Here is a 26,514-nt window from a genome sequence, read left to right as displayed (position 1 = left end):
TTCTAACCAGGTTGCTACTTTTTTTCCATTTTCACCTGCTTTTATTCAGGTGATCGTGGTTCTAGGAGATTTTTTTTCCTATTGAGGTGAAGCTATGCAATGATTCAGTTCAAGGTATTACATTAGTTGGTTTCACAAATAACATCAGTCCTCTAAAAAAGCAATGGATAAGTCAGCCTCCTTCCTTTATTTTCCTCGTGTTTTTTTTCATCACAATATTAACTGTTTTGTAGTGTTCCCCTCAGGAGACACCATTATTAGTAACTAAAAACACCTACCATATTTTCTCGCCTATCAGCCGCCTCCATGTATAAGCTGCAACCTAAAAAATGCTTTAAAATCATTGAATTTTACAATTTCTGTCGTTTAAGGCGCCCCCTGATTCACAATGTTCACCTCCATATTCATAGTTTTAATAGCAAATGTTACACTGAAGGGAAAATGTTAAGAAGAATCATCGCACATGATATTTCTTAGATGCTGAATGAATCTAAAGGATCGCCTGCTGGATTGGACATTCCTAAAGGGTGTTGTCTGCACGTAGACAAATTAACAAAGAAAGTCACATGATCAGTACAACCAGAAATTGTGTCCGTAGCAGTCTAGTTTGCTATCCCTGGGTAAGATGGCAGTGCCCTGAGCGAGCAATGGCAGGCACAAGTGAGTTTTTTCACATTTTTTTCACGTATTGGCCGCTTTGTCTTGCGTTATGGTGTTTCGTCTTTGTCACCTTGCAGTTTCGTGCGTGTCAAGTCTTAACTTGTGCGCATAAATGCCGTACTCTAATTTCATTTTTTTGCACAAAATATGGCGTATATGCGAGAACATATGGTAATTTGTAATAATATTGAGATAATGTATGTGAAGAATAAATATATCTGCCTGCCACATATTGTAAGATTTATTTTGCATCTGCATCAACAGTGTCGAGAAATACTGCACTATTTCTCTTGGTTTTTGAATCAGTAAGTTAAGGCGCTCTGAAAGAAAAAAAAATGTTCATGCTCCAATTAATTCATAAGGTTACTTTTCAAATATCAAAGGAATACAAGAAAACCTGTAAAAATGCATTATGTCAGCATAGTGTTTTACTTGTATTTCTGAAAAGAAAAGGTATAATTGTATGCTTAATTGCCGTTTTCTAAAATAAAATTTAGAAAGGAATTAGGTTTAAAATTTCTCTTTCCTCCCTAAAATTCCACAAGATGAAGAATTAATGGGGAAGAAAAAAAAATACATGTTCATAATCCCAATTCATTTACCAGTGAGCAGAGTAAGATACATACTTTGCAATTTCAACCAAACAAACCACTTTGCAATAATACAAAGTACAAAAACCTCCAAAAAGCATTTGTCTCCTATTTAGTATTTTCTGTGTACCCACTTGCAGCCACATCAACCAGAAGACTCAGTTTGAGAATCCAGTGCTTGAAGCAAAGAAGAAGGTTAGTGTGGAGATGCCTTCTGCAGTACCCTCAACAACGGCCACATTTTCAGGTGAGTCTCCCAAAAAAGCGGGAGTAATAATGTTTATTGTCAAGTACATATGGATGAGTTTTTCCTGGCATCTTGTACTTTTTCAACATCAAAGTCTGCCCTGTCCAAATCTTATGCCTCGTGCTGAGATCTTTCATAACTTGACAGGTAGCCAATGAACAGCAATCATGTGAAATAATAATAGTGCATTTGAATAATAGAGCTAAGCTGCATTGGGCCAAGAAATTTCATTTTGGCGGCCAGATATGAAATTCTGCCAGTTCGAAGGTCCTTTTGAACAAGGTTCCCAGTAGTAAAAAAAAGTAACTCATGATAACATAATTCCAGCTATTACATCTTTTTTTTGTTACCTTTTTTTTGTCTTAACAGTCCCGTGGCAAACTTTTTTTTTAAATTTCAATAAATTAAAACTAAATAAATAATAATTTAGTAATGCCCAGGTTGCATTTTTTTCAAGTTACTATTCTACTTGTCAAATAGCTACTTCTACAGTAGTTGGAGTTACTACAATGACTCTTATTGTTAGGGTTATCCAAATGTGCCGGTTATGTGAACAAGTTAAATATTACTCCTAAAAAATGAACAACGTTGGCCTCTAAAAAGAGTATAGTAGTTAACCTTAGTGATGTTAATAAGTAATCCTCCCCCTAATGTTCCAAAACGCAGAACAAATGTTGTTTCAAAATGAGATTTTTTTCAAAAGTATCAGTTTATCTGGTGATGCAAATGACAAATGTCGGCACGGCACCTTTTAAGTGACCCTATTTTTTCCTGGTATCACACAGGCAGGTGGTATTTGTTGTTGTCTGCACACATAAAACACAAGGTCATTCATGTTCCTCTTTCCACTGTGATTTCGACCTATCACACTGTAGTCCTTGGATAAAACAGGCTTTATTTGTATGTTGCCCACCTCTTCTTCAACACACCATTTCCACCTTTCTGCCCTTGTTAATGAGACTGAATAACAAGTAGTGTGCTTGTGGACGTGCGTGAAGTGGCTTCTAAACAGTGCCCTGGCAAGACAGCCAACCTGACAAAACAGAGAGAGCAAAAGACAGAGAGAAGCCAAGCAATGCACTGTATTTATAGAGCTTACAATCCAGTCTGACATTTTATATAATTACTTCACCCCCGAGACGACGGACTGTCCCTGAACGTCGGACAGTCTCGGTGAATCGCCCACAGCTTAATTACCTTCTTGTAAACATGACGAGGGTGTATCATTTACGCCACAGTGCAGTGTTTTGTTGAAGAACGATTCACACAAATGATTGGATATTTTAAACGGGCGTACAAAAGTCAGTACCAGTACATAAACTGATTAATTCCGTTATCACGAGTTCAGTTTAGTCAGCCGTGAGAGTCCCAGCTGAGGATGAAACTGCAGCATGCTGTTACTCATTTAGGAATCTTTGACAAATGATGTAGCTAGAATGTGAAGGAGGGAAGGCAGAACATGTCTTCCATCTACAGTGGTACCTCGACATATGAGCACCCCTACATACGAGCATTTCGAGATATGAGTAAAATTTCAAGCAAATAATTATCTCTAGATATGAGAAAAATTTAGAAATACGAGAAAGCCAGGTGGCCAAGACATAAGAGGCTGTTCATCATTGTAGCGTCTTTTTTGACGCATCTCTTTCGTGTATAACAGATGCTACTACTAGCACTGGGTGGAGCGTTGCATTTTTTTCAATGTTTTTTTTCCCGTCACTCAGCGTGAATGGCGTAGTGATCGCTTGTTCGAGTATATATCACTTCTCGTTGGCAAGTGGTCCTGCGTTATTCTATTCTAAGGACATTTGTGTGCATCATTTTCGGAATATTTTGAAGGGAATACAATACAAACAGCAACATGTACATTTTTTTTCCAATCCATTATCCTATTTTTGGGTGTTTTTTCAGAGGGGTGGAACATATTAATATATTTTTAGTTCATTTTAATGGGAAACATTTGTTCGAGTTACGAGAATATCGACATACGATCTCAGTCCCGGAACGAATTAAGCTCGTATCTCGAGGTATCACTGTATTGTGCACAAATCTCTCAGAGGATGATTTTTTAACCACTGATTCATCCCAGCCAAATACGGGCAGTTTGCGGAATATACCTTAAATCAGGGGTGGGCAAACTTTTCAGTCCGGGGGCCATATTGACTTTAAAAATTTGATAGATTGGGCCGGGTCAGCAAAAGATACGATACATATAAAAAAGTGCATCCGTTAACAGTACATATGAAACATAAACAGGAAAAAAAGGACTAAAGTATTAACATACTCATCACTCATCATTAAAGTAAAAAATATAAAGTACAAAGTCACATAAAAAGGAATGTATTAAGAAATATTCAAATGTAATTTAAAAAACTTAGAAGGGCTGCAAAACACGAAAACAAATAAGTGTGGACAGAGCTACTGCCACTGGCTTCCGCGTGACGCCGCCATCTTGGAAAAAAAACATTATTTGGACAACATCGGCGGGCCGGATTAAAACGCCTAGTGGGCCGGATGTAGCCCGCGGGCCGTAGTTTGCCCATGTCTGCCTTAAATTGATTGCCACCCAATCACAGTAACCCGCATAGAAGATGAATAATTTCCATTGACACAGTAAAACTATCTTTTGACTACCATATTTTTGGGGGGCCTATAAGTCACACTTTTTTTTTTTGTTTAACTGAGCAACACTCAATACTACTTATGTTTATTTTTAGGTGCTAGCTATCTGAAAAACTTATATTAACAGATGCCTATTTTACCTTTTTTTGTCTTGCTTTGTTTTGTTTTTTGGACTTTTTAATTTCCTCATTCTGTTAGGTTTAACTTTTTGGTCATGAATATTGACGTGCTACCATCTAAGTGTACGAAAATAAACTTTACACCCAGCTCAACGGACAGTTATGTATTATCTCTATAAAGAACACATTGAGGGTTATAATATTGTTGGATGACTACAAACCGGTGGCAGTTTATTTCTTTGTTCACATCACGGGACTAGTACTACATTATTTGCTTATAAGATATTTTAAGATAGCTGAACTTGCAAGAATCAGATCTTCAATTAAATTTTCTCCATATTTCTTATTCATTTTCTCTTTGTGACAGAGGAGACTGGTCATGGAGTACATCGCTTCACACGAGACCCATCTCAGCTACAAGGCACCATTTATCAGACTGCGCTTCGAAAAAGCCCACAGGGCTTCGGCTTCACCATTATTGGAGGAGACCGTCCAGACGAGTTTCTTCAGGTCAAAAATGTTCTAACTGATGGCCCTGCTGCACACGACAAGAAAATTGCCTCTGGTGAGTTTCCTACTTTGACTCTTCTGTATCGCGATGGACAAGTCAAAGAGGCTAGGTGGCAAAAGGGACAACATTTTTCAAAGTACTGCATTCTAGCATACTTGTCTTCAAACTTTCAAGGATTATATTTCTTTAGAAACGTACAAGATATCTCTGAGTAACTTTGCATAATCTGACACAAAACTGAAGAAAGTCAGACCAGCAGGTTCCTTCTTTAATGTCTGCTAAAGTTCATCCCATTTATAACGAGGTATAACGATTTCTTCTTCTGAGCAAAAGTCTGATTAGTTACTTATGGTTTAGATTGGTCTATGGTACCTACTGTTATTTAGATAATCTGTGTCACTTTGACACTCAGCTTCAAATCATTTGCATGCATAATGCGGCTTCATTTACTCAGAGTACACAAACAAATATGGGTGCAGGCTACAGAACTGTGCCTTTGCTGTAAAAAAAAATACATTGCATGATCAAACAAAGACCATTTTGAGAAGTGAATCTAAACACAAGACATATCTGTTAATGAATCTCAAGCATGCTTTATTATTAACTATGCCCTTTTCCCCAAGTTTATCTGTATAAAAAGTATCAGCACTTGCAAAATTTAACACTTTTTTGTACCAATAAGGCAGCAAAATGGCAATGCTTTTTTGTGTCTTAATATTATTATAATTTTTACACCACCCCTTTTTAATGATAAATGTTCATTTTCATGCTATTGTAAAGATTCATTTCCTCACTTTATCTTGACTATGGACTACTGGAGCTATGTAGCATTCAACATGGAAAATCTAATCTTTAGTTGTCAGCGAAGAGGATTAATTGGGTGGGCTTGTTGAGGCGAGTTTGTCAAACAGCTATAATAACATAACTGTCAACCTCGGCCAATTGGTCCCCTTATTAATGATTGCAATTCCTCTTATTGAGTGATAAAAAAAAAACGTGCAAATGCAATGCGGCACATGTTTACTCACTTAGGGCGCACTTCAAAGTCCAAAATGTTTTCCAAACTAGACAGGATCCCGAATCAGTATGCACTAAATTCAAGATTCTGTAGATGTCGCTGTATGACGCTGACATCTCGACTGTCTGGGTACATTGCTTCCTGACAAGGCGGACGCGTGAAAGGGGAATGACAATATTAGCAGTTGAGGATAATATTTGCGTCAGTTGCCAATAACCGAGACGATTCGGATTGGAGCCAAAATGGGTAAAACGAGATTGCTTCTACAAAAAATGTACGAAAAAAATTTCCTGTCCAAAAGTTGTTATACGGTACTTTGAAATGATCCAAAAACATATAAAATACGGGAAAAATGTGTAAGTTGACAGGTACTATATGCTAACTAAGTGCCCTGGTTGGAAAGTGTAATGAGCAACCCCCAAAAACAACAATATAGTTAGTATATATTGTAAAATAAATTATGTTTATATATTGTTTACATCCCTAATCGTTTATGGTTCACCTAAAATGAGTGATTAAAGGGGCTGCCGGTACATTAATTTCATCCACGTTCTATCATCACTTTCATAGCGGAGCACCTGGGGTGTTGGATGTTTTCACATTAAAATTCTTAGATGTTGTATTGACAGCAATCAAAGTGGGACATTCATTTTACAATATCGCAGAGGGCGAACGCAGTGAAATGATACGCAACCCCTCTACCACAATTCACTGTCAACAAGAGCGCAATAGGAAAAACCAATAATGAGTGATTTAGGGCACCGTAATACGAATCACAGTAACAGATTCAAACCAGAACTCATTTTGGGAAGAACATGCAAACTCCACAGAGGTGGACCGACCTGGATGTTAACCAAGGACCCTCAGAGCTGTGAGGCCGACGTCCTAACCACTCAATCCATCGCCTAAATATTTTTTTTCCTTGAATATATTTCCCCCGAAAAAATTTAGCACCCGCTCCACTCGACTGCCCCCCAGGCCATTTCCTAGCTGGCCTACTCAAACAGTGATTTAGTTGGCACTTCAGATCTGTTTGTGAACCTTTTAGTCAGGCTGTTCCTTCAAACCTGCGATTTTATATATTCATGAAGGAGTGCTAGCATCTCTTTTAGAACTCACTCACCGAATGCATTTAAAAAATACATGTTTTTTTCCAGGTGATGTAATTGTTGACATCAATAGGGCATGTGTGTTGGGAAAAACACATGCTGATGTGGTGCAGATGTTTCAATCCATCCCCATCAACCAGTATGTCGACATGGTCCTCTGCCGGGGATACCCGCTACCTGAGGATTCTGGCAGCAGTGAGGACGCCTCCAAGGATATTTGCTCGTCTCCTAGCACATCCACGCCTCAAGACTGCCAACACAAAATCCCGGAAGGAGGAACCCTCCTCAGGCAAAGTTCTGTAGTACCGCCAATGGCTAACGGGGGACGCCATCACCAATCCCACCACTCACACCACCACCACCACCAACCGCATGCCCACAACCAGGAGGGTCCAGATGCCACACTGCTTCAGCCTGAACTCATAAGTGTCCCTTTATTGAAAGGCCCCGGAGGTTTTGGCTTTGCAATTGCTGATTGTCCACTGGGTCAAAAGGTGAAGATGATTCTAGATGCACAATGGTGCCGTGGTCTGCTGAAAGGTGATGTCATCAAAGAGATCAACAGACAGAATGTCCAGACATTGAGTCACTCGCAGGTGGTGGACATACTCAAAGACTTGCCTGTGGGTAGTGAGGTTAATGTCCTGGTTCTTCGTGGAGGTGAGTCACTGGGTTGGGATTTATGGAAGGGATGTTGGGGACCACCATGGTGGACAACTGATTTTTGTTGTGGACAACATCCATCGTGGTTAGTTTAACACAGAGGGCCATTATGTTAGCGAGCTCCGCCTAACACATTTCATCTTGTCATTTACAACTCCATTTATAACCACATGAAATGAAAGCTATATTAAACAGTTATTATTCGTTTAGACCACATTGTTCACATCCCTATTTTGAGCCATTTTTTTAAGTACCGTATTTACTTACATACAAGCTGCTTTGGTCGGACAAAAAACTGATGAATCGGGGGTACGGCTTATATGCGCATATAAAGTCCACATGCATGAAACTGCAAATTGACAATGCCCTAACACCATAATGTCATGATGCAATGCCGCAATGCCGCCATGCCTCAAGACAATGCAATTTATTTTGACGCCTATGAATGAAATTCAAGAAAAAAATCACTTGTGCCCGTCACTGCTCGCTCGGGGCGCGGCCATCTTATCTAGGGCGGGGCACGTCTTACCTAGTTAAACGTGCTCTAACTGGCCAGAAGCGAGTAGCTTTGATTTAGAAAAAAAATTTAAAACAATGACATCAATTGCAGTGAAAATTAACCATCGAAAGAATTTAGATATTTTGACGTTAGAAGCAATATGTTTTAACTTCTGGTAAGAAAATTGTAATCATCGTCCTTAGAAGGCATGAGGTTCTCATCAAGATAGACATTTCTTTTTTCAAAATGAATAATTTGATATTTTGCATTTACAAGGACAAGCATATTAACTTCCTTATGATATTGACTCAGACAGTATCTCAGAAATACCACATTATGATTTTTCTTAAGATTTTCCCTTCAACGTAACCCATTTGTACTCCCTATTAAAACCTGAATATGGAGGTGGAAATTGTGAATCAGGGGATGGGTTATACGCAAGAAATTCAAAATTCAACAATTTCAAGCATATGCGCGGGCGGCTTATATGCGAGTAGATATGGTAATTTAAGAAAAAATACAGAAAATACTCTCTGATTTCTCTAGCTCTTGAACTTTCATTAAAGATGTTTTGCGATTGTAGAATACTCCCTCTCTCTGGTTACATTTCTTTCAAAGCCCAATTGTCTCCATAACGGTCATCAAGATTTCAGACAGACCAGTTTAAAAAATCTGGTAGCTGCCTATCAATATCATATAATTACAGGGTATATATTCCATTCCAGTCATATTTGTTGAGTTAGCAATTAACCACTACTACTTCTCTTGTTGAAAGAGTTTGGTTAATTCACTGCGGGTCAATTAACGATTTAGCAATTTAATATCTCACTTGCTTACTACATTAAACAGAAACATAATTACTAAATGTTTTCACCTATTTCTTTTTTTAGGTCAGACATCACCTGTGAAATCATTGAAACCAGTAAGTTGAAACACACGTCTCATTGATCAGAAAGTACATACTACTATAGTCAATGATCAATCCAATCCCAGATAATAATACATTATTATATTAACTGCATGCATCAGCCAGTGTGATGAGTGTGTGACTATTTTGGTCAGGTATTTGCCCAAAAACTTTTTTTCTGGAAAACAATGTTACACCGCTCAGATTTTTAAGGTATTGTGAGTAATTACTCTTACATTGCTCTTGAATGCTGCACTATTGCAGTAGTGACAAGCTGAAACAGCAACAGTTTTTCTATCAATCCCTAGCAGAATGCAGAGCAGCAAGCACTTGGCACATAGTTACCTGTGCTTTCTGATGTTATCTGTGTTTCGAATTTATGTCCTTATGTGATCCTCTCTTTCAGCGCACTGCTCCAACATCTCAGCTTGTTCCCCAGCACACAGCCCAACCTACATTTGCGCCAGGCGGTCAACAGACTGCTCACCACACCCACTCTAGTCCTGTTACTCAGTTGCAGAGATCGGAGCTAAACAACAGCCCCGAGACTCTCGGTCATACAGAGATGCTTCCTAATCCGCTCGCCAACGTCATCCGCTCTTCTTCCCCCAAACCAGATGCTTCAGATCTGTACATCAAATCCAAGGCTATGTTGGATAACCAACGTATGTGGATACTAATTATTTTATAATACCTAATAAATTTTGCATCTTTGTCTTCTCTATTTTCATTATATCTCATTTCTCTGCAGCTGCAAACTCCAAGGATCTCGATGTGTTCATTAAGAGAAACCATGAGTCTGGCTTCGGCTTTCGGGTCCTCGGAGGTGAAGGCCCGGAACAACCAGTAAGTAGGGAGCTCATTCAGTCCTCACTTCAAACCTTTTTATTATAAAATTTACTATATAAGTTTTTTTTATGACTATAAGTGGCTCTAGCCAAAAAATGTGGAATGAAGAAGGAAAAAAAGATTTTTTTGGACCTCATCTGAAATGTCCTGTTGGTTTTATATTTATTACTTTAATGTTAGAAATGATTTTATAGAAACATTTATCTAAATGTATCTACACAGTGGACTCGCTACAATCTTACATATTTACATTTATGTTCATGACCATGAATATAAATAAGTACATTAATATATGCTGACCCTTATTAAATGAATCAAACTCACTCATTATATACATCCTTTTAAATATAATTCACAATTCAATGTAATATTTATTTATTTCAACATAAGTTGCCATTGGCCGCCTATGGTGTAGAGCAGGGTTGGCCAAGACCAGTCCTCGAGAGCCCCTATCCAGTCTGTTTGGGATTGGTATGAAGCTTGTGGACAGCTTTCTGATCAGTTGATCATTTGATTCAGGTGTGGCTGACCCAACCCTAACCCTGGTTCACTCCGCTGACTTCGGTGCAGGCCAGCGCGGGCTATGATTGTGGGTGCGAATGGTTGTCTGTCTCCCTTTGTGCCCTATGGCTGACTGGCGACCAGTCTACAGTGTAGTCTGCCTTTTGCCTGAAGTCAGTTGGGATAAGCTCCAGCAACTCTTTTGAGGACGCGCGGTACAGAAGATGAACAAAAGTTGCCATTGTTGTTTCAGTTACACTGCACATCTGTTCACCCTTTTCAGTTCGAGCCAATCCAAATTGAGAATAATAAAGACTAAACTAGAACTGAGAAAGTACACATGAGAAATCGTTGGTCATGTCTGCCCGTGTGTTTCTAGGACATGTTTACGCATGCCAACGCAGATGGAGAAGTCAGCTGAAAATAGCTCCATTTGCCACTTTTGTCCGTGTTAATGGTATTCATAACAGCTAATGCTCTTTTTCCGAGTATGAGTGCAACACGAATAGAAACGACAACTATCCATGCCCGTGTTGAGAATCCTGCTCACTTTGAAGTAGGAAGCTCCGTGTTTGCTCATTGCTCTCATCTTCTTACTCCTCCTTTGCTGGGAAGTGGAGACATTTCACTGCCGTTACTGAGCGCCGTAGGAACCACATTTGACATTCATTTTCCGTATTGCTTATTATCACACGGGTCGCAGGGTGGGCTGGATCCTATTGCAGCCAGCAGGGGACACCCTGAATTGGTGGCCATCCAGGGCACAAGGTGATGAATAACCATTCACGCTTACAATCTTACTTAGGAGTAATTTAGAGTGTTCAACCATCCTAGCTTTGGGATGTGGAGGAAAATCAAAGTATCTGAAGAAAACCCACGCAAGCTTGGGGAAAACATGCAAAGGGAACATGGGATTATACCCTCAAACTCAGAACTTTGAGGCCTATGCGCTAACCAATTTTTCTATCGCTACAATACATGTTTATAAAATTCCAACACCCTATATTGATTGAAGAGGCCAGATCATTCTGTTAGGTTTGTGATGTATGCGTCATTTGACAATAGCTGGTTGTGGATTTTAGAGTAGAGCTGGAGCAACCTTCCTGCGACTGTCAGAGTGATGACAAAATAAATAAAGAAAGAAAACATATTAGTTAGGGTGGCCCGGTGAGTGAGTGGTTAGCACGTCGCCCTCACAGCTCAAATTAAGTCCATGTTTGTGGAGTTTGCATGTTCTCCCTGGGCCTCAATGAGTTTCCCCCGGGTAGTCTGGTTTCCTCCCACATTCTAAAAACATGCATGGTAGGCTAATTGGACACACTAAATTGCCCCTAGGTGTGGGTGTGCATGTTTGTCCGTCTCCTTGTGTCCCCTGCCTCTGGTCCAGAGTCAGTTGGGATAGGCTCTAGCACAACCTCCAACCTGAATGAGAATAAAGTGGTTCAGAAAATGAGGAAAAGGAGTGAACATGTTAGTTGCACCTAGGCATAATATGCAGCAATACTAGCAAAACAATGAAAAAGTTCTACTTTTAATCCAGATAATACAGTACATAATATATATCAAATTGATACTATTCAGGGAAAAAGAAAGTCATTTCTCCTGCAGGAAATCAGATTTGCTTTTTGTGTCAGCGCATTAATGCACTGCATTATCATTTTTGTGTCTCCAGGTGTACATAGGCGCCATTGTCCCGCTGGGTGCTGCTGAGAAGGACGGCCGCCTGCGGGCGGGTGATGAGCTACTTTGTATAGATGGCGTGCCTGTGAAAGCCAAATCGCACAAACAAGTACTAGATTTGATGACCAACGCTGCCCGCAATGGTCAGGTCATGCTAACGATTCGTAGGAAATTTACACATTTAGGTGAGTCGATGGTTTAAGAAATATAAAAGTAATAAAATGTTGGTTGAGGTAGCTCTATCAGCTATTATAAAATGATTTTTTGGGTGCAGAATCCAAAACCAGTCTCAATATTTCTCCATTGTGTCAGGCGATTATTTAAAAAATAAATGAAATATGGCCCCCTTAGCATTTGTTTTTACGATATGATCTCTGTTCTTCCAAAAACTATGTAAAATACGGTCCTGTTCTTGCCTTGGGTGTGTGTTCAAAATGAAGTATGCAAGCAAAAGGCATGTGAACAATAATTATTTAACGATTTGGTGTTTTACGACTGATATTGCTACAGTAACTATAATTGTGTGAAAGTATGAACAAAATTGTTTATAAGATTTGAAGAAAAATCTTGATATACTGTAGAACTGACTATAATTTTTCAGTCAGTCAGCATGCCAGTTGTAACTTCAATCGGGATAAAAAATGTAATTCAACGTTTTTTTTTTTTTTTCAAATTAGTCCCTGGTGTGATTTCACGTCAAAAAAAAGAGTTTTTTTATTTGTAATAATGCTAATAGTTCACTGAGACCACCAACTTTTTTAGTCTTGCTGAAATAGCCCAAGAAGCTCTTATCTGACTTTTTTTTCAGATGGTGGTGGCTGGGATGAGGATGTTGGGCAGCAGCCCATGCAGGTGACACCTGTTCGGGTCGGTAGCTCTCCTACGATCACGGGAATGGAGCCTCCGAAGGCTGCCTATCTGTCTCGACAAGAGTCCTTTGAAGTCACTCTACATCGTAAAGACAACGAAGGCTTTGGCTTTGTCATCCTCACCTCAAAGAACAAACCACCTCCTGGAGGTCAGTCATGGATGTCATTATAAATGTTGTATTTCCAAACTCAGAACTTGCCATATGTCAGAAATCATATTTCATAGTTGGTAAAGAGAATTTTCAGGTTTGTGACCCTGTTTCCTATTGTCATTTACCAGCTATGCATACAAAAATAAAGATTCATTTTCTGTACGGCTTATCCCCAACAAGGAACATGAGACTCATGGGCTAAGGGTCACTTGCGGGGGGTGCTGAAGCCTATGCCAGTTGACTTCGGTCACAAGGAGACGGACAGCCATTCATGCTCACACTTATATAAAGGGACAATTGACCATACAGTTGCTCAGCATTTTAGCACTTACAACACTGAAACTAAGGAAATTGATTAACTATCTTCCTTCTGTTGTAATGGTTTCATTGTTATTTCATAAAATTAATTGCAATATCTATTGCCATCATTGAGACTGAAAGTTATCATTCAGTGCCTGGGATCCCAGTTTAAATTTGATGTCTATCGCTCTAAATGGCAGTGAATGAGTCAAAAACACCATTGTGATTGACAAAAGGAAGATTAATTAAATTGCTGTGTAGTTATTTAGACTGGGTATTGCGTCTTGATGCATATCATGTTATGATCCAAAACGGCAAAGCCTAATTGCAGTTTGCATTACAATAGTGGGCAAACATTTTTGTTGGAGATAGATAGATGTATCTGATCATGTGATTGGGAATCAGGCCCAAGCAGGTCATTTCCAGAGGATCGAAATTGAATATCAAAAGATCATGGTTTTAAATTGTATTAAGGGTTACACAAAACAAAATAATCCTGAGGTATACTGCAAAAAGTACATATACAGTACTATACTACATACTTATATTTACATGAGTCAAACTAACTTTGCAGAACAAAGAGAATAAAATTCAAGAAAATCACAGTCAAGAATGCCCCCTAACTCATCTTGTTGGAATATATTTTTGTATTAGTTTTTTTATGAGAGCCAACTATTTTGTGCTGCACAACTGATTCACATTTTTTTAAAATCACTACTAACGCTCATAATATAGCTTTAATATTGGATGGAGAAATTGGGTGGGGGGGGGGGATGCATTTGGGTGAGATATTTTCGCTCCTTAATTCATTTCTGGAGTATTGAAACAGGAGGCAGTATTGGCAGATACACAAAACCTGCTCACTCAGAATCAACTCACGTGCAAAATAGGCGATCAAGGCATCCCTAATCTTTGTGGGCCTGACAGAGGACTAAAAAACAGTAAACAGTGTTTAACCAGTAATTCTGTATTTTACATGTCATTGCAAATTTTTTTCAGGAATTATAGCAAACCAGCTTTTGGCATATGTTTTTAAATAACCACGCAAAAAGCATTTTTAAAAATAGTGAGCTATATCAGCACTTGAGTTGCGTCTGTCAGGCTCAATACCATGAGGGGTCTAGAATCCATTGACTTTGTGCGTGACTGGCTTCAAACGAGAAAGCCTGCTGTCTATGAGAAAAATGGCATCCATAGTCAAGTCAATAATTGTAAATATGCTTACATGACTGATGCCTGTGTGTATTTTAGTAATACCTCACAAGATTGGACGCATCATTGACGGCAGCCCGACTGATCGGATCGGTCAGATGAAAGTGGGTGACCGAATCTCAGCTGTAAACGGTCAGTCCATCATAGAACTGTCACACAACGACATTGTCCAGCTAATCAAGGAAGCTGGCACTTCAGTGACACTCACTGTTGTACCTGAAGACGGTGGGTTGGCATGTTTTTTTCATTAAGCGGACCATTTTTAAAAATGTTTCATAGGTTTTAAACCACTTTTACAGACAGCATGCCTCCGTCCACCACAAACTCAGCCATGCAGAGTCCTTCAGGGCATCACAGAGCTGTTGGCCAGCAGCCTCCAAACTATGTGGACAGGTACATGCTCACAGACTCTCAACTGGGGGTTGTAGACAAATTAAAAATATGTCCAACCGTTTAGCTTCACCTTGCGGTTTTTGCTACCCGTTGGCTCACACAAAAAGACGGAAAATCCCGTGCATCTCAGCTTGAATAGTGGTGCTAAGGGAAAAAGAAAAAAAAAAAGATTACAGAGTAGTCAGGCTTCTTTTTATGCCACACATTTAATCCTGCTGCAGCAGATCCTCACCTGCTCAGCATTTGATTTTGGCTCATCAAACGTTATTGTAGTTTGTATGGAAAAAAATGTTTAAGCAGGCAAGCTGTACAAAGCCATTTTTCTGGTGACATTGCAGAGAAATGTGTTGCCAATACAACAGTTTGAAACATTGAGTTGAACTTTGTCATCACATTGCTCAGCAGTAGCTCATAACATGACTTTGAGGTTATATCGTCCTGACATCAGAACTGATTTTCCGTTCATACCACATGACATAACCTTCTTGGCAGGGATTGTTGGTTTAGTCAGAAATCCTAAAACGGTTTAATGGGGCGCCCTAATGGCTGTTTTCAGTATTGCATTTCACACTTAAAGGACTGTCAACTCATTTTGATAATTGCGTCTAAATCAGTGGTTCTTAGCCTTGTTGGTGATGCCGAATCCCACCAGTTTCATATGCGCATTCACCGAACCCCACTTTAATGTAAAATAAAAAATGAGTTTTTTTTTAATTTCAAGATATATAAATTCCTCGCATTCAATGGCATGTGATCATTTGCAGCCAGTGATGGTCAAACGGGGCATGTTATCATGTATAGACATGATGAGTCGATGTGTTTTGACCTCTACGGCAAAGGATCCACCAAACCCCTGAGACCGACTCACCGAACCCTTAGGTTTCGATCGAACCTAGGTTAAGAACCACTGTACTAAATGAATTAAATATTTTTTTAAGTTAAGTGCGGAAAGCATGAGCATAAGCTTAGAATAATTGTGTGCTGAATCGCTGAGTTATAGCAGAAACTATTTTTTGTCAGATTTTTTTTCAAGCCAGGATTGTGTAGACTGGTTTAAAATTTGGAAAAATGCAACGCTCCGCTCATTGCTCGTAGAGACATTACACAAGGAAGTTGCAACCAGAAAGACAAATTATGTTCTTATGAGCAGCTTCTTGTGTCCACTGTATGCTCGTATATCAAAATTTTCCTCATATCTCAAGATAAATATTTGCTCGAAATTTTACCCGTATCTCGAATTGCTCGTATTTTGGTGCACTCGTATGTCGAGGTATTACTGTACTTTAGTTTAGTGCACCCAATCCCTCTGTCCGTCTGCTTCCCTGCACTTCGGTCCATCCTCTCGCTCACCCCGCACTACTGACAAGTACATTTTAAAACATTGAAACACCTAGGAATATTTTACAATCTGAATTGTATTTATTCATTTGTTTTGTTTTTGGTTTAGTTTGTAAATCTTGTGGCCCCGCTTTGCTTAACGCTACGAATGATCACTTAGTCCAAATGGAATGAAGGTCTATTGCTCTCAATAGGTGTTCTCAATATCATTTTTCTCTTTTCATAACTACCACAATAAATGCACTTTGACCTAGACTGGCAAAGATAAGTTAAGACAGGGGTCAGCAACCCAAAATGTTAAAAGAGCCATATTAGATGGAAAAAACAACAACTGATATGTCTGGAGCCGCAAAAAATTAAAAGCCTTATAATGAAGGCAACACATTCTGTATGTATCAACGTTATCCTATTATCAAAATGACTTTGTTGGCTACAAATATATCATGAGCGTTCTTGATTAAATGTTTATTTTACCCGCAGTGCATTCTGTAGATAACGAAGCACCACGTGAATGCCCACTCGAGTTTAACTTCATTACAATTATAATGAATTATGTTTCATTGCTTTGATTAAATTAAAGAATTGCAATAATTAAATCTGACTTTTTTTAAATTTCATTTTTATTTTGACGATTGGACAAAACCACAACACTTGCCATGTTTTTTTTAATCTTCTGGGTTGGAACAAAATTTGCAAAAACGTTAAATCCTCTGTTTTCCTCAATTATCTTTTTTCATTTCACATTGGAATCCATGCCCCACCACACATTCACCAGTTTGGTTACAACAAGCACAATCTAGCGTCCCGCCCTGCTGGTAAAACTTGTGTCCCAGGCAAATATTTGTTGACAGATATGTTGATATTCAATATTTATTCTACAATTTTTTACAGCATTAAAAAACGCGAAGAATGCGTCATGTTGGTCGACAGAAATCACGTTAAAACAAAAAATGTATTTCTCCCATTTTCAAACATTTTTGAAAAAACCTACAGGGAGCCACTAGGGCAGGACTAAAGAGCCCCGTGTGGCTCCAGAGCCTATAGTTGCCAACCTCAGAGTTAAGATAATAATGGCTATAGGAAAGATGCAATGCCAATGCAAGGGTTAATTTCTGATTATTGTTTTTCCTGAAGCAGGAATGGTGACGTGGTAGCACTCAACCCATCAGCCTTCAAGCAGGTTAGTTTGCATTTGTTCAATCGAACTGTTTTCACCTTATTCATGTGTTTGGCATCTCAGCTGTTACAATGCCGTCTCAGCTCAAGAGGAAAAAGACATTTCAAATGCCTTATACACCGTTAAATTGATCTTTTTTTACAAAAAGGATTGTTTTGTGGTGGAGCTGGATCGTAGCCAGAGGGGTTTCGGCTTCAGTCTAAGGGGAGGTAAAGAGTACAACATGGGTCTGTTTATCCTGCGCCTGGCTGAAGACGGCCCTGCACTTAAAGATGGGAGGATCCATGTGAGATTTTCACATTTTGGCTAGCCAAAGTCAAAAAGTGACCATGAATTAAAAAAAATGGCCTGTAAATCTGTTTCACAGGTTGGCGATCAGATTGTGGAGATCAACGGTGAGGCCACTCAGGGCATCACTCACACACGGGCTATTGAGCTGATCCAAGCGGGAGGCAATAGAGTTCATCTGTTGCTTCGACCTGGCCAGGGTTTAGTTCCCGATCACAGTGAGTGACCCTCGACAATCCCGTGCTCGACCCTGCCCGTGCGAGTAGAGCTATCATTTTCAATATCGGCCATATGCTTCTTCTTATCATGCTCGTTTTTCACCAGCTTTCTCTATCGCTTCTTGTTTCTCAAGCTTTCTCATGCTCCTTTATCTGACTTGCCTTCTCTGTGTTTTCCATTGGCACGGCTGTCTGTTACTATTTATCTCTTCCTCCTATAGGTCTGAGCTCTTCTTCCACCCTGTGCTTCTACATGAAACCAGAGCATCACTAAAGGCCTCACTGCTTTTCTTGGTCTGTCCCTAAATAACCGCGGTAAAACCTTGTGCTCCTCTCCTTCTTTCCCAACTGATCTATCTGCTGCCAGATTTAAGTGTTGTTCTCTGCTTCTTCCTCTCATGCACCATCAAATTAATAGGCAAGTTGCTTGTGACAGCCCATGTAATTATGGCTAAACCAAAGCAGTGAGTCCTAGAAGAACAAACAGACCTCCAGGGGGTAGGAAGTCATTTTGGATGCCACTGAAAACATGCCTTTTCATAGGAGGGGTTGGGGTGAGGGTCTGATTTTTAATATTAAGTCGATTCAATGTTTAATAGCAGAATATATTAAGGAAATTCCAGAAGTGGGGGAGAGTTTACATAGCAACCTTCAAATTGAAAATAACCCATATACAAAATACTAACCTTAAAAAATAAAAATAAATATATTCACCTGGCGGCAGGCCTTGAAGATCTTTTTGTTTTTTTTTAATCCAGGATTCTTTTGTGTACTTGTTCATGTTGTTTGACTCGCAGTGTTGAGGGAACACTTCTGTGACATCACACGTGTGTGCATTGTGACAGGTATTAACATGTTTAAAAAAGTAAACATTGTGAGGTTTCAGCCGTCCCGCTTTTATGGCAAATTCTGAATGCTATTGAAGCCAACACTTTTTTAGTTCTTGTGGTAGGTAGAAGCAAAACTTATTTTTTGCACGTTTATTCCCCTTTGCTCGTCAGTTTTTTTGTTTTGTTTCGTTGTTGTTTACCTACCGTTGCATTATGTCCTGATTGAGCATTCATAGTGCAGCGGTATTAGATACATATCTGATTTATATTTACAGATGAAAGAGGCCTAGGTTGTATATGAAAAGACTGACATCAGACGGTTCATGATGCAGGAAAATAGATTATAATGCTTGTGGCATATGGCCTAAGAAATTTTACAAGATTTTACTTAAAGGAATGCTTCAAAATAATTTGGAAAACAGCAAATGTGTCTGAAGTACAATGTCCGACTTTGAACATCGAATCTCAAATAAAACAGTGAAAAAGTTTTTTTTTCTTTTAAATATTATTTGTTTTATTGCTGTCTCAAAATGGTGGTATAGTAATTTGATAAAAATATATTTTTAATATTTACTCATTCAGTGACATTGTCAGTGATTGACAGCAAATCCATTTCATTTGGGATAACTGCCATCTTGACTGGGGCGGCTGACAGACCTACCCAGTCAAAATGTATCGGGCATCTTTTCCTGTCAGTGGCAGCCAATGACATAAAAAGTATTTTGATTGTTGCAGTTTTAATTTATTGCCTTTAACTAATGAAGATAACTCAGAAAAGTGAAGTCTAGGGCTTCAAGAATTTGGAATCCATAAACTCCTCCACTGCTGGAATAATCACCGTTAGCAGTACATTTATAACTTGGCGTGACAAAATAATTTTAGTAAGTTTTGCCCCGGCAGTCCAGTAGTTAGCGCGTTGGCCTCACAGTGTTGGTGTCGAGGGTTCAATCCCAGGTCGGTCCTCACTGTGTGGAGTTTGCATGTTCCCTACGGGCTTACGTGGGTTTTCACCAGGTACTCCAGTTTTCTCCCGCATCCCAAAATCATGCAGGGTAGTCTAGTTGAACACTCTAAATTGGCCCTAGTAATGAGTGTGAGCTCATGTTGTCCATCTACTTGTGGCCTGCAATTGGCTGGCCACCAATTCAGGGTGTCCCCCACCTGTTGCCATTAGTTAGCTGGGATAGGCTCCAGCACCCCTCTGTGACCCTTATGAGGATAAGCGGTTCAGAAAATTGATTTGAGTTTTGCCCCTGAAGAATGGGCAGGTTAGCATCAACACCTCTTCCGTCTGCTCTGTGCACAGCTCTGGTTGATCTCTACCTCGCTAAATATTGGAAAAATGCAGAATTTGAAGAAAGTAGTATTTTCTGCAGTTTATTTTAATTTGATCATGCCTCTAATGCATGGCATTATTTTCCCTTCTATGTGCAAAATACCCTATTAAAGTAAAGTTAGGTTTTTTTGCTCACAAATGATCCAACTTTTCACTGTGTTTTACAGGTGGAGAGGACAACATAACCATTCCAACCTCAAACTTGCCCAAATGTTCTCTAAATGAAGGCCAGTTATCATCTCCAGCATCTCCAGCCTCTGTCTCCATCTCTACCTCAGAAGTGTCTCCATCCTCACCCCCAGTAACAGGCCCCGAGGAGTTCCCCAGAACGGAATTACGGTCAGTGGGATCGCCTGCCGCCGGGAGAGAACGCGCGCGTCAAGCTAATCACTCGAGAGGACAGCAGGTTTACAACAGGCGCACCACCAGCCCTGGGACCCAAACCAGAAAAGCAAGCAACAGCGACATTAAGGCGAGTAGTCCCAAGAGAAAAGGCGGATTAGATCATGTGGAGAGTTCCCAAAGCCCCACAAAACCAGAACGGTCTTCCTCTGAGAATACTGGCAGGCATCGAAAGCAGGAAACGCAGCGAGGTCCTCGCTCCTCCAGCCCCAAGAAAAGCTCCAAAAGGGAACATGAAGCTGCTGCGCCTTGGAAGAATCAGGAAGACCACCAAAGCCCGCGACGCCCGGCTGGCCAGCAGCCACCTGGAGAAGGGCGAAGATACAATGAGGAGGCTCGGTGGCAGGATATTCACACTTCAGAAAGTGATCGCAGCAGGAGGGGCAAAAAGACGGAACAAGAGACAGGGTCACAAAAGTCGCACGGGCACAGAGAGAGGTCGGGGTCAGTCGCTGATACGTTAAACCGCAGGAGTGGAAAGGAGATAGAGAGCTGGTCCCACGGTTTGCCTGGAGATGTCAATCAAAGGGACCTGAGAGGATCCAGCAGTAGCCTCCAAGATCCTGGGTGCAATGAGACCTCCACCAAGAAGCCTCCCATTACTCCAGGTCCATGGAAGGTCCCAAGTCCGAGCAAGATGCAGTCCCAGGTGGACACAACATAGAATGTGTACAATCCGAACACATTTCTGTTTTATCATGGGCTGTGGTTTTGTTTCCTCCGCTTTGCAATGCTCGGTTTCCAAGGCTATCGTTTGTTCCGCCAGGCAAAGAAGCTTCTTTTTTTTCCAGACTCTGGTTTGAAGGAACTCTTGCATTCCCCATTCACTGTGAGACTTGGATAATGGATCTGATTTTGTCACTGTGAAGGTTTGAGGGCACATTGTTTGTATTGGCTGGCTCGCACTTGTGTTTGTAGTATTGGGTAAGTCATGAGGAGCTCTTTGACAGCAGCACTGTTGATGAGCCAACTCCTTTTCTACACTCTCATGATCATGTCCACATTTGGCGACCTTTTGCGGCGATTTTTACACACAAAAGACCGGATACTTGTGCTTATTGTTCTTGTGTTTGTTTAATCTGTAACTTATATCTAAAGTATAACTGTCAGTCGATGTGCTAACTCATTGCACTTGGTCTTGAAAGCAGAAATAGAATGTGTAGATGAACATTATGCTTTAAAACTACCAAAAAAGGCTAAGGCAATTAAAATAAAATCTATACTTACTATATCTGCCTGTTTTCTTAAAAATATATATTAAAAAACTATAATACAGTATAATAATCAGACTTAGGCTTGTCATCATCATTGACTCGACAAAAGCCTAATTGTCATCATACCCAGCTGCCTATGACAACTTTGTTAGTGCTTCTCCATAAGGTGCGTTTTCCGGCAAAGGAGACAAATAAGTGAGAATGTCAGACTCGTCATTCTGTCGTGATCGATACATCGCATCACCCCCCGAGCGAAACACTTACCTCTCACTGTCTCTCACTTACCTTCAGTCAGCCAGTAGGAGGCAGATCACCGCCCAATGTCAAGTTATTTTACAGAATGGATTGTGTGTCGTGTTACCGCAAGAGAGAGCAGCAGCAGGAACAGGTTGTGACCAGGGTGGTATGGGTCCCTGACAATGCTCTGCTGAAGTAACGAGGGCTGGCAATGTCTTCCAGTTAGGGCAGAGAGCAGCCGACGATCTTCTGGGCAGAGTTAATTACTCTCTGCATGGCCTTTTTGTCTGCTGCCATGCTTCCAGCGTACCACACTGTGATGCAGTATACCCTGAGGAAATGGAGTTGTTTCTGGGCCTTCTTCACTACTGTCGTGGTGTTTGTAGACCAGGAGAGCTTGATGTGGACCCCCAGGAATTTAAAGGACTGGACCCTGTTTATATATACTACATTTATGAGGAGTGGGGCCAGATCTGTGCTGTGTTTGCGAAAGTCCAGGATTATTTCTTTAGTTTTCGTGGTGTTCAGTGTGAGATTGTTCACCGAGCACCACAGAGACAGTTTGTGGACCTCATCTCTGTAGGCCGACTCACCTGAGATGAGTCCGACGACTGGTGTCATCGGCTAATTTGATGATGGAGTTAGACTGGTGGGTTGGTGTACAGTCTTATGTGTACAGGGAGTACAGAAGCAGACTCAGTACACAGCTTTGATGGGAGCCAGTGCTCAGTGTAATGGTGGAAGAGAGGTGGGCACCAAGTCTAATAGTTTGTGGTCGCTTGGTTAAGAAGTTCTTTATCCCACAGCAGATGAAAGAGAATAGTCCAAGGTGAGAGAGTTTGTCAGTCAGAATGTCCGGTATTATAGTGTTGAAGACTGAGCTATAGTCAATGAAAAGCTTCCTCACGTAATTCCCAAAGAGCTCCAGGTAGCTCAGTGCTGTGTGTAGAGCAATGGTGATAGCATCCTCAGTGGACCTGTTTGCTCTACAAATTGGTGAGGGTCAACTGAGGGAGGGATTGTATTCCTGATATGGCGGGCGACCAACTTTTCAAAGCACTTCATGATCACAGGCGTGAGTGCAACAGGCCTATATTCATTCAGGCTGTCAATGGTTGGCTTTTTTGGGGACAGGGATAATAGTGGCAGATTCCAGGTAGGATGGAATGATGGATTGTTGCAGGGTACAATTGAAAAATTCTGTGAAAACTCGAGCTAACTGGTCAGCACAGGCTTTGAGCACCTTCCCAGGTACTCCGACGGGTCCAGCAGCCTTTGTGGTGTTCACAGACCGCATTACCAGTCTCACTTCATGTTCCTGAAACTTCAGTGTACTGCTGCAGGATGATGCTGGGGGTATTGAGACTGGGTCTGATTTGTCAGTCTCAAAGCGGGCAAAGAAACGGTTCAGTTCCTCGGCTAGTGAGGCATCTGCGTTAACAGACATATTATTGTCATTGTAATTGGTAATATGTCATATTCCCTGACAGATATTCTTTGGGTGATTTCCTGTGAAGTACTCCTAAATTTTCTTTGTATATGCTGCCTTGGATTTTTTAATGCCTCTCTGCAGCTCTGCTCTGGCAGCGCTGTATTGTACCTATTATCCCCTGACCTGAAGGCGGTGTTACGGCCTTTGATGTGTGCCTGTGTCTCCTTGGTCATCCAGGGTTTTTGGTTAGGAAAAACCTGTATCCGTTTATTAATACTGACTTGTCTGTGCAGTTTTTGATGTAAATATCTTAAAGAAGGAAAAATATAACGTTAAAAATACTGTTCAACAAGATTTACATCTCTAAATACTACACAATCTATACATTCTATTTCTATTTCACCATCCGTGATGAGTCAACTTTGCAGTTCTGTGTTTTAGGTCTTGTGGCTATTGTGCATTTGAAAGCTTTTCCATGTCGCTGTAGCATTTTCTTAATATGCTGGTTCTGAGCATTTATCCAAGTCTTTACTGCATACTGTTTAAGGCTGCCACAATAGTATTTTGATAAATGATTAATCACTTAACACATTTTTTAATGTTGTATGGTACTAAAATTCATTCGACACCATCTCTCCAGCTTCAAACCGATTGGACGTCTATTGCTGTCAAAAGCAGGAAATGAGTTAAGCAGTGTCTGACCAGGCCATAGTGGCAATTACTTTGCATTCAATTACTTTCAATTCAAATTTGGTATTGATACAGCCACAAGTTGGAATCAGTGCAACGCATTTGTATTTTTTAGTTCCCAAAAATTACATGGTTCCATAGTTAAATAGTATTCATAATCATTTTTTTCACCACAGGATTTGGTTCCAATGTGCATAAAAAGTTCAAATGTTAAGCCCGGGGTAATATAACTAAATATTGTGGTTTACACAAGACTCGACCATTCAACCAATCATAAATATTATAGGTAATTAGAATAATCATACACAATCATTCATTGCTGTCAACAGATTTTGGATGGATGAAAGTAACAGAACTTGTGAGAAGAGCTCTGACTTCAGAAGTCTTTAATAGTGCTTGTACAGTATGTCAGCAAAACATGATCTTTTCAACTGACATTATTTTAGTCACTAAATTATTCATTCTTTCCTCTTCCGTTCCTCGCATCCTGTTAAGAGTTGTGGGGGTTGCTGGAGCCTATCTTAGCTGATTTAAGACAAACGCCAGACTACACCCTGGCTTGACTGGTCGACAGTTAGCCGTAGGGCACACAGAGACAGACAACCATCCGCAGTCACAATCATTACGCCACCAGTAGGAATCAAGCACACGCCTGCCTGCATCGAAGTCAGGCGAGTGAACCACTACACCATCAGGCAGTCATGTCACTAAATTACTATATAAGTTATGGAGACAAAAAGGCATCTCTTAATTAAACGGTACAATTTAAAGCACTTCCGTCATAATATAGCGCACATTTTTTTCGTACGAGTGTTTAATTTTGTTTCACACACACACATGTGTATCATAGACAAATATTTATTTTAATTGAATCAGGGACATGATACTTTGCAGTTTAATGCATTGGGGTCCTCATATAATCGCCATTGACCTTTCCTTCAATGACTCGACTGCATGTAGAAAACTCTCGACTGCATGTAGAAAATTCCACATAGTTCATCAAAGGTAGTCTAAGTGTGACCTATATTTTTAAAATGACGACTACAAACTTTATCGGGTTGAATTCAAACATGCACTGATCTTGCTAATCTTGAGCACTGTATTTTTTTATGCTTGTTTCCATGTGAAGCATCAGACTGCCTTTTGAAAGGTGTACAGAAGAAATAGTCTGGCATTCCTTTTTTTTTCTTGCTTTATCATTGATATGATGGATCCCTGTACTGTTAATTGTGCATTCCATTACCATGTACGAGACTGTGGCCTTGTATCGCATAATTATAAGAAAGATATAGTTTTACCATAACAGTTAGTTATAAATGTTTCTAAAGTGTACAGCACCTGTATAAATCCTTGGCCTGTTGCAGGGGAAAAAAATATCATCTGTAAATTGTTTCATTATTTTTATAAGGGAACTGACAGGAAAATATATAAAATTGGTGAAAAGACGTTGTCTTGCATTCTGATCATGCACTGATAAATAAAGGTTTACTGAATAAATTGAACCCTGCATTGGTATATTCAATATATGCTGGTCTACAAAATACTTGTGAAATGTGAAATTCTTCAAAACATTTCACCCGATCCACTATTTTCCACTATTGCCAATCAAAAATGTGCTGTCAATAAGTATGAAATTACATTTAAAAAGTTAAGTTCCTTATTTTATGCAAGTCATTCATGCAATTTTTATCTCTGCTGCTTACATCCAAGGGTTACGGGGTTGCTGGAGCATCTCAGTTAACAAATTCATGCCATCTCATGTTTGGCAAAGATGAATAAAGCCCACAAACACTACCGACCAAGCTATTATGTTTGACATTTTTCCAAAACACTTCTACATGGAAAACTGCATCCTGGTTGACTGAATATTTCAATCATTTGTACTTATTGAACCATCTATAGTGAAATACTTACTTTTGTGCACCGATACTATTTTAACATAGCACTGTCTAAGGCCCTGTTTCTTACCACCTAACTATGAGTGAGGAGTTAGGTAATAGACACCAGAAGTGATGAATACTTACTTTTCCAAATAATTTTCATATTCATTCATTATTGGGGCGACCATCTGGGGTCCTGAGTTCAAATCCAGGTCGGTCCACCTGTGTGGAGTTTGTTTTTTCCACCTGGGCCTGCATGGGTTTTCTCCGGGTACTCCGTTTTCCTCCCACATTCCAAAGACATGCAAGGTAGGCTGACTGGACACTCTAAATCAGTGGTGGCCAAGTCTGGACCTCGAGAACCCCTATCCAGTCTGTTTTCCATGTCTCCCTCCACTAACACCTGAGTCAAATAATGGGGATCGGTATGAAGCTTCTGGACAGCTTGCTGATGAGTTGATCATTTGATTCAGGTGTGGTAGAGGAGGGTGATATAGAAAACAGACTGGATAGGGGCTCTCGAGGACTGGACTTGGCCAGCCATGTCCTTGAAAATATTCATAAAATTGCT

General features: G+C 40.1%; 1 protein-coding gene across 7 annotated transcripts in view; it reads left to right on the top strand.

The window, feature by feature from the left end:
- Window positions 1–25,565, top strand: part of magi3a (membrane associated guanylate kinase, WW and PDZ domain containing 3a) — a 95,214-nt gene extending 69,649 nt beyond the window's left edge. For 3 of the 7 annotated variants that reach the window (XM_077733008.1, XM_077733001.1, XM_077733014.1), the window contains 14 exons: window positions 1,391–1,497; window positions 4,606–4,803; window positions 6,925–7,536; window positions 8,929–8,960; window positions 9,352–9,610; window positions 9,697–9,791; window positions 11,968–12,160; window positions 12,784–12,993; window positions 14,548–14,733; window positions 14,808–14,901; window positions 17,377–17,419; window positions 17,565–17,702; window positions 17,784–17,922; window positions 20,256–25,565. In XM_077733008.1, the coding sequence (XP_077589134.1) occupies window positions 1,391–1,497; window positions 4,606–4,803; window positions 6,925–7,536; window positions 8,929–8,960; window positions 9,352–9,610; window positions 9,697–9,791; window positions 11,968–12,160; window positions 12,784–12,993; window positions 14,548–14,733; window positions 14,808–14,901; window positions 17,377–17,419; window positions 17,565–17,702; window positions 17,784–17,922; window positions 20,256–21,154 (3,205 nt within the window). In that variant the 3' untranslated portion in view covers window positions 21,155–25,565. Of the gene's footprint in view, window positions 1–1,390; window positions 1,498–4,605; window positions 4,804–6,924; window positions 7,537–8,928; window positions 8,961–9,351; window positions 9,611–9,696; window positions 9,792–11,967; window positions 12,161–12,783; window positions 12,994–14,547; window positions 14,734–14,807; window positions 14,902–17,376; window positions 17,420–17,564; window positions 17,703–17,783; window positions 17,923–18,143; window positions 18,238–20,255 lie in introns of all 7 variants that reach the window. The other 4 variants (XM_077733042.1, XM_077733028.1, XM_077733021.1 and 1 more) reach the window with 3 other exon arrangements.
- Window positions 25,566–26,514: the final 949 nt, after the last annotated feature.

This window comes from Stigmatopora nigra, chromosome 1 (genome assembly GCF_051989575.1).
Source record: "Stigmatopora nigra isolate UIUO_SnigA chromosome 1, RoL_Snig_1.1, whole genome shotgun sequence".
Classification (NCBI taxonomy): Eukaryota; Metazoa; Chordata; class Actinopteri; order Syngnathiformes; family Syngnathidae; genus Stigmatopora; species Stigmatopora nigra.
This window is presented reverse-complemented; position numbering and strand designations above follow the sequence as displayed.